The sequence below is a fragment of the Octodon degus genome, unplaced genomic scaffold (genome assembly GCF_000260255.1).
Source record: "Octodon degus isolate 3935 unplaced genomic scaffold, OctDeg1.0 scaffold00361, whole genome shotgun sequence".
Lineage (NCBI taxonomy): Eukaryota > Metazoa > Chordata > Mammalia > Rodentia > Octodontidae > Octodon > Octodon degus.
In genome coordinates, this window is record NW_004524937.1 from 865,181 (window position 1) to 874,302 (window position 9,122).

At 39.8% G+C, this 9,122-nt stretch overlaps 1 protein-coding gene across 1 annotated transcript in view; it reads left to right on the plus strand.

The window, feature by feature from the left end:
- Efhb (EF-hand domain family member B) overlaps positions 1 to 9,122 on the plus strand; it is a 67,617-nt gene that overhangs the window by 7,336 nt on the left and 51,159 nt on the right. The window contains exons 2-5 of the mRNA XM_004648213.2: positions 3,667 to 3,729; positions 4,909 to 5,052; positions 6,433 to 6,613; positions 8,254 to 8,364. Of these exons, the coding sequence (XP_004648270.2) occupies positions 3,667 to 3,729; positions 4,909 to 5,052; positions 6,433 to 6,613; positions 8,254 to 8,364 (499 nt within the window). The remainder of the gene's footprint in view (positions 1 to 3,666; positions 3,730 to 4,908; positions 5,053 to 6,432; positions 6,614 to 8,253; positions 8,365 to 9,122) is intronic.

Below are 9,122 nucleotides of genomic sequence, written 5' to 3' on the forward strand. Positions count from 1 at the left end.
TATCCAGATACTGCAAACAGAAAACAGACTCAGATGGGTTCTGATTTTGGGTCCCCAGTCCAAGGCGGGAGAGCATAGAAACCTAACCACAGTTACTGATCTGCAGCAACCTGTATTTCCCGTGTGCAGCTCTAGAGTGAGTACTATGCGCATTGTTGTTTAGTATAGTTTGCAATGATAGTAATGTAGACTACCCATTGCCAAATACTTGGCACGGAAGCAGACCAGAGGTAAGTCAAGTTTGCTACCAGGCTACTGATTTATCCATCCATCCATCCATCCATCCATCCATCCATCCATCCATCCATCCCATCCATCCAGCCTTCTTTCCTTTTTTATCACTCAGCAGCTGCCTGGCTACTCCCACTTTTTTTCTGCCTTATAAGATGGTTTCCATTGAGTTGTCAGAGAGGAAAAACTTTTGCTCTAGCCTCATTGTGTTAATTGGTATCATGTGAATTAAACTAATGAAATTAAAAGGAACAAAGACACTATTTTTATTAATATTTACAGGAATAGGGGTTGACAAAAAAATAAATGAAACTCAAAGTGGTTAAATTCAGGGACTTATTTAGTGCTCTTTTTTTTTTTTTTTTTTTTAAGAGGGTTTGAGTGTCCAGGAAAAATAAATTATGGAGTGAGGAGGAAATACTTAGAAGAACGAATGAATAATAAAGGCTATTTTAATAGTGTCTGTTAATAATGCAGAATCAGGCTGGGATATAGCTCAGTGGCACAGCACCTGTTGGCAAGGATGAGATTCTGAATTCAATTCTGGGTACCAAAAAAAGTAAAGCAAAAGAAAAAATTAATTTAGAGAATTCATAGGGCTGGAGATATAGCTCAGCCCCACATGTGTCTGCCTGGGAAGGGCAAGGGCCTGAGTTAGATTTCTGGTACAAATTTAAAAAAAAACAACAAAAAACCAGAATCATCATCTTGGTTGATCCTCCTCAGGTGAGTGGTGTTTCACTCCCTGCCTTTTTTTTCTTTCCACTTTGATAGGGTATGGTTGAGTCACTGAGTTGCCCAGGTGGGGCTTGAATTTGGAGTCCTCCAACCTCAGAGTGAGGTATAGGTGCGTGCCACAGCGCCTGGCCTCTTCCTGGCTTTTAAGACCCAATACTATCATGAACTACTGGACTCTTTTAAAATATGTTGCTGAGTTAATACACCTTAATGTTCAAATAATGGAACTAAACAAAAAAGGGGATACAGATGAATGTCCATTTTGTATCTGTGTATTCAAAGTTGTTAGAATAGATATATAGTTACATTCTCTTAATGAATAGAAGGATTTGTTCTAATAGTGTTTGTAAATAGGATATCATATCTACATCTTGTACAGCAAATAACCACTAGGAAGAATGTATGCAATGTGTTAATTATTGAAACTGTCCTACCAGTTTGGTTTGAAACTGTCTCATTGCTATTTGTTTCTCAATAAAATTATGAAAAAAAAAAAAAAAGACTTGAGAAGGTGGACCTCACAGGAATAACTGTGATGCAAGAAGAAAAGGGTGGAGAAGAGAACTTAGGTATCTGCTGATTCTCACTTGCCTTTAGCTTAAAAGAAGCTCTGTGCAAAAGGGGCGTATTTTGGAGTTATATATTCTGACCCTCTTCAAAATGTTTGAAAGAATAGAGTTCTTATCCGAAGTATAGTGAAAGAGACATAATATTCTCTGGTATTACTGCTATTTCTTCCAGTTTCCAGCTGAATAAGGCAAAAACAATACACTGTGTCTCTCTTCTCTTTTCTTTGCCCTATTTAACCCAAATTAGAACATAACCTTTTTTTTAACACAAAATTTTTTAATTTTTTGAGACAGTCTCACTATGTAGTTTGGGCTGGCCTCGAACTCATGGTAATCCTCTTGCCTCAGCCTCCTGAATGCTGTAATTACAGACCACCTTCTTTTAGAATAATACAATTGGGTGATTGGAATTTCCCCAGAATTTGTCATTAAAGGCTAAGCTGCTTATCGCTGACTGGTTTTCCCACCTTGGGCCCCTGACTTCTTACTGTGTTACTAGATCTTTGCTCCACCCACCTCCTTTTCAATCATCTCTTTGAATTCTTTTTTAGTCTAAACATCAGAAGCTGATATTTTTCTTCCAGTGTTTAGCAAAGTAGTTCAGTTTTCTGACCACATGTGTTTGTGAGCTTCCTTTCATGAGCCTAGCAATGTAATGAAGATGCTCTCTTAAATGCTTATTCCTTTTTCGGAGAAATTTCTGTGCCTAGCACAAAATGCTAATACTTCTCACCTACTCAGCCTCCATCCATGCATTTGTATGTTCATCCAGTGTCCGCCTATTAATTTAACCATCTCCCACCATCCCATGCCTACACATTTCTGCTCTTCGTCCGTCCTAACTCTTACACATTCTCTCCTCTCCCTACCCTCTCTGGAGACCTACAACATTCCTTATGAGACATTTCTCTCCCTTTGTAAAAAAGAAACTTCCACTTTACCAACATGTCAGTTGTCTTGAGATAGATTTAAAAATTAGGTAAGAGTTGTATTTCTGGGACTGAGCAATTATAATATTGATCGTGGGCAAAGGAAGGACAGAAAAGATCCAAGTACAATCAAGTAGGCAGAGCCAAGTAGGATCTGGGTCATTCATTAAAGGAGACAGGTTAGGAAGAAGATGTTTATGGACCTCAAAGTTAGCGTGTTGTTAGAAATCAGCATAAAAAGTGCCCGTGTGTGTACAGACATGCTAGACACCACCTCTTACTCTTAACTTTGCTGAAAATATAAGACAATAAGAAATTGATCAAGGCTGGCGAGAGAGCTCACCGGACTAAGCGCCTGCTTAGGCAAGTGCGGTAACCAGGGTTTGATGCCTGGTACTGCATGGTACGTAGGCCCTGCCCCGGAATGCGCTGAGTCGAGACTGAGTCCAGGTGTGGTGGCGCACACCTGTAATCCCAGAGCTGGGGAGGCTGAAAACAGGAGGATCCCTACCATTCTGAGCTGTGTAGTGAGACCCTGTACCAAATACATTAAAAATAATAATAAAAATAACTGACCTGTGAACTATAAGATTGCTTCTCTCTCTCTCTCTCTCTCTCTCTCTCTCTCTCTCTCTCTCTCTCTCTCTCTCTCTCCAGGATCTTCCTATGTGGTTCAGGCTTGTCTTGAACTTACTGTGTAGCCCAGTCTGACCTCAAACTCACAGTGATCCTGCTGCCACAGCCTCCTGAGTGCTGGGATTACACACAGGTAGACTGCTTCTGAAGACTGCGTAACTCGGCATGTCACAGAGGTCTATAATTGGGTAGATCACTGATAATGCTAATCTTATAGCAAAGATTACTTTTATATGAGATATTTTTAGGTTTTTTTAGTTTGTTGTTATTAAACCCAGCAACATGTACATCCTAGACAAATACCGCACCACTGACCTATACCCTACCCTGGCCCCTGTACCACTGACCAATGCCTGGTCCCTGGACTTAATATTTAATGTCTATATATCAGGATATCAGGAATTTCTTAGATTTGCTAAGGTTTTTTTCCCTCTTGTTTGTAGTTGACACATGGAATAAGATATAACTTTTCAGCATAGGACAAATTTGAAATAAATTCCATTCTTCAAAATGTTCCTCTTGTACCCTGACAATGACCAGCTTTTACTTTTTCTTCCCCTTAGGCAGGAAAAGTTACTCCAATTGGACACAGAGTTGCAACTTGCTTAACTGAAAAACTTCCTAGGGTAAGGTTTTTAATTATACCTTTATGTTTCTCTTTTTACTTCATGTATGATCATTAAGAGATAGACAAGGCCAGCGAGATAGCTCGGTGGATTAAGTGCTTCCTTAGGTAAGCGCAGGAGCTGGGGTTCGATCCCTGGCACCAAAAGCCACACGGGCACGCTTAGCCAGTGATGGAGTCTGGGCATGGTGGCACACGCCTGGAATTGCAGCACTGGGGAGGAAGAAAACAGGAGGATTAATATGAGTCTGAGCTGGCTACACAGATCGGATTTGTAGTAAACCTTCTGTTTTCAACCTCCCAAGTGCTAGGATTACAGATGCGTGCCACCATGCCCAGTCTCAACTGTAGTCTCTGCGCGCCCCATGGGTGGGACCAGCATGGCAAGACAGGGATCAAACCCATTACAGCCCCTGCCTAAGCAGGAGCTTTAGTCCACTGAGCTATTTGGCTGGCCCTTGTACTGGGCATTCTGTTATCTTTTTGAGATAGTCTCACTATGCTATTCAGGCTGACCTTGAACTCACTCTGTAGCCCAAGCTGGCCTTGAACTCTTTCTGTCTCAGCCTGCTGAGTTTTGGAATTACAGGCCTGAATCATCATGACTGGTTCAAAACTCCATTTGAAAGTTGTGTAAACCTGATATGTTCAATTTTGACTCTTATTTTAAGGCCTTCATTGATTTTGTCCACCAAAATGAAAATTATGGATTGATGTTTTTCATCTTTATTATAAAAGCCATAAAGGATTCAGTTATTTTGATAAGAATACCCAGGTGTGGTGGCACCTACCTATAATCCCAGCGCTTGGAAGGCTGAGGCAATGAGGCAGGTTTGCACAAGTCCAGGCCAGGCTGGGCTATAGAATGAATTCAAGGCTGGTCTGAATTATATAGTAAGGCTCAGTCTCAAGGAACAAAAAAGAAAAAGAAAATGGAAATGGAAATGGCAAAAAGGGTATAATTTTAAATTAGATACTATTTATTTTCTAAATATAATTTTTAAATATATTATTTATTCTCATAAGCACATACATGTTAAAGGAAACTTAAAGCTGTAAGTTCCCCATGCACTTAATACACTCGTGAAATTAAAGGTATACATTGATTGGTGTAGAAAAGTTCAGTTATGGTTTAGAAATTATATTTAATAATAATTCTATTTTCTTGTCTTATTTGCAGCTAATTACTCCACCAGAGGCAAAAAAGTATTACAATTTCAGATATCCACCTCCAGGAGCAGAGAGAGTATTTTATGGCAAAGCAAACGATCCCAAAATTGCACCTTACTTGACACATGGAATAAGATCTAAAATTTCAATACCGGTAAATTCTTTTCTTTTTTTCCTCCAATGTGCATTATTAATTTACCAGGATAAAAATACACAAATGAAGAATCCAAATTCCTTTCCACATGTTTGTTTGATCATTCGTTGTTTGTTTTTATTGAGACAGAATCTAGCTGTGTAGATCAGGCCTTGAAATTTTTCTTTTTTTTCAGTACCAAGGATCAAACTTGGGACCTTGTGCTTGCCAGGCAGTACAAGGCCATGCTGCTGGGCTATATCCCTAGCCCTGGGCCTTGAACTTGTGCTGGTCCTCCTGCCTTAACTTCCCAAGTGCTGGGGTTACAGGATTAAATCACCCTGCCTGCTCCACCATGTATAGTTTTACAAGTCTTTTTTTCCCTCCGTACTCTGAAAGCATCAATTTTTTTTTTTTTTTTTTTTGTGGAACTGGGGATTGAACTCAGGCCCTTGCACTTGCCATGGATATGTTTTAAAATTGTATATTAATACGTGTTTGCAGTATATGATGATTATATTCATCATAAGAGAAAGCATTAATTTTTTTTTGGCTGGCTCAGGATGCCTTAAGGGCAGGTCTGGTAAGGCATGAGGATCTGGGGATAGAATCACAGAATCTTGAGCCTGACTGCTTTGCTTAAGCAGGCACTTAAACAACTGTGCTAATGGGCAAGCTCCCAAAGGCATTAATTTTGATCAATGAAAAACTCCAAGCAGCACCCAAGAGAGTATGGAGAAATTAATGGCTCAAACCACAGACTCTTCCCCCGTCGGATGATAAAAGGGGAGTTGTTATCCATTTTCTCCCAGGAAACAGAAATGCTTTCAGGCTTTATTGGAGAATAAGGGCAGTGCTGGTGACTCCTGTGTAGAAGGACTGCAGAATGTTTAGATGTTAGTGGAGGTGGAGCCCAGAAGTTATCTGCTGTTGATTGAGTGGATAGTCCAGATTCAGGAGGATCTCATCTCTACATCTGGAGAGAACATGAAAATTACAGTTTAGGAAATACAATAAATAAATAAATAATTTACAGTTTGTAGTCTTGTTGTTCCTACTTTTATTAGTATATGTCTGTGATATCTAATGATAAAATTCACATATGGTATTCATACATAGGGCATCTTTTCATTTTTCTTGACTATATGAGTCAATGTCTGCCCTATATTTAACCTTTCTAGTTCCACTGCAACTTGTAAATTCCCACGAAGTCCTCATTTAGGCATGCTTGTGCTTCTTAGTATCATTTTTGATAGCTCATTTGAAGGTGAGAAAGCCACAATGACAATGAAATATTTTTCCATAATCATACTGTGTTTTCTCCCTCGCTTTTGCGTAGGACCTTAGTTTCAGATTTATATTTTTTTGTTGATGTGTCTGTGCATTGTATCATTTCTGTAGGCAGATACATTGATAAACCCACAGCCTATCACCACATTTCAACAGAAACTTAAAGAGAAAAAGGAGTCTATATATTATAGTAATCGGTGGGCGCCATTAGGAAAATCTCACGATCAAACACCGGGATTACCTAAAGGACTGGATGTAATCAATACAACATTTGGGACAGCAGTCATCAGAGGTAGTAAAAACTAAGGGGGAGTATGAAATAAGTTTTCTAGAAAATTGAGTTAAGTACACATTGGTATGGTTTTTGATGATGTAAATGATTAGTCAAAGAATGAGGTCATAGGATGCAGCTCAGGGCCAGGGTTATAGCCTGGCAAGTGCAAGAGCCTGAGTTTGATTTCTGATACAACAACAAAGACAATGAAAGAGCTGATTGTGGTGGTTATGTTATGTTGGAGGGGAAGACTGAAATAGTGAATGGGTTGCATTTTGACTTGCTATGCCAGCTGCTTAGGAATCTGAGAAGGGAAGATGACAGTTTTGAGACCAGCTTGGGCAGTATGTTTAGACCTTGTCTCAGAGTGGTTAAGGGGAAGGGAGCCGGGGAGGGGAAGAGAGAAAGCAAAATGTGGTAAATGAAGACTATGTTATGAGGCCTTGAATTCCTTCCGTAGCCCACACTGGCTGTCCTCAAACACATGATCCTCCTGCCTCAGGCTCCTGAGTGCTGAGGTTGTGGCTGTGCTCATCCATGTATAGTGTAGGGAAACTTTTGCTGCTAGGTCGAAAGGGAAGATTGAAATAGTAAATGGAGTTGCATTTTGAAATTCTTATGTAAGCTAGATGTGGTGGTGCATGCCTATGTCTGTAATCCCAGCACTTGGGAGGCTGGGGCAGGAGGATTGTTGTGAGTTCAAGACCAGCCTAGGCTACAAAGTGAGCTCAAGGCCAGCATGAACTGTATAGTGAGACCCTATCTCAAAAAGACAAAAAACAAACAAACAAAAACCCCACATTCTTATTTTCTTATGGAAACAAAACAGTTCACCCAATATGAAACTAGGGGCTTCCACTCATTGGAAAAACGCTCTTCAACATCTTATCTAGAATTTGGACTAGGAGAAAAAAGAATCTCTTCCAGGTACTAGTGATTTCCCTGTACCTCTGGTGATGGGGATGGAAACTCATTAAAAAAGAAGTCTCTCCCTGCACCACACAACGTGCTGGCCCCACCCCCAGGTTGCACTGAGATATGACTGAGACTGGGTGTGGTGGCAAACTCCTGTACACACCTGTAATCCCAGCGCTTGGGAGACTGGAAACTGAAGAATCACTATGAGTCCAATCTGTGTAGTGAGACCTTGTAGATCCTGTACTAACTACATTAAAAAAAAAAAAAAAGTCTCAGGGTCTGTATGTCACTCTACCACTGCCAAAATTTGGGGTCATCCCACAGTGCATTAGGGCTTCTGATTTAAAATTTGCATTTGCTTAGGTCATGTTAAGAAGCTGTGAGGAAACTGAAATCAAAATTTTCTAGAGTATCTTAGGGTTGGGATTTTTTTTTTTTTTTTTTTTTTTTTTGGTGGAGCCAGGGATTGAACTCAGGTCCTTGCGCTTGCCAGGGAAGCATTTATTCCACTGAGCCATCTCCCCGGCCTCCCCAGGGTTGCGAATTTGACTGGGTTTTGGACCAAGGCTTAGGACAACTTAAATGGTTGACTGACACAGAGTTCTGGATAAATCTTCACTTGTGTTGGTTGTGACTTCCCAGAATCTCTGTGGACCTTGTGCATTTATCATTTGTTCTTGTCAATTTATGTACACTATGAATAGATATTTTAAAGCTGATTTCATGTATTCTTCTTTCAGAATTCTCTGCTAGAGAGGTAGTGAATCCACCAAAATCATATGATGAAGTATTTAAAGAAGGACAAGAAGGACATGATTTGTATGTTGTTTCTCACAATGATTATTATGTGGGTAAGTGGCCTGTGGCTGTGGGGCCCTCAGATTTGTAAAGAAAAGGACATAGTGTTTCTCTGTAAGTCTCAGTGCCTGGCCAACAATAAGTTATCAGTGAACGGTAATTTATCGTTGTTACAAGGTCATAAATCCTGATAGGAACCTGAGGAGGGAACCTGTAAACCCTGATAAAGAACACATGTACATGTATTTCAATTCCTGGGGATTGACTCTGGGGGCTTTTATATGTCCTGCAAGCTCTCTACTTCTGTCCCTGCCGCCCTACTAATGCTTTCTGTATATAAAATATAAAAATACTGATATTTTGTATTAGTACAAAATTTTAGTAATACATGCATTTTGTTTACTGCTTTTAAGTTTTAAAAGTTACTGTTCTTATTAAAATGCAAGGCTTTAAGTGCGAGATTGATTGATTGATTGATTGATTGATTTTTGTGGCCAGCTCAGTCCGCCCTGGGGGTGGGGCTAGGCATGGCCACTGAGCTATCTTGGCCTTCTAAGTGCTAGTTTTGTTTTTGTATTTAGTTTTTATTTTTATTTATTTTTTTAAGTGCTAGTTTTAGAGGAAGAACTCTAGGTGATGGTCAAGTGCACATTTTTTGGTCTTTTTTATTTTTTAATGAATACAAAGTAGTAATTTGAAAAGAGCATTAGAAATGGCACAACAGGGGCCGGGGAGATGGCTCAGTAGAATAAGCGCTTGCCTGGCAAGCACAAGGGCCTGAGTTCAATTCCTGTTTCTGCCAAAAAAAAAA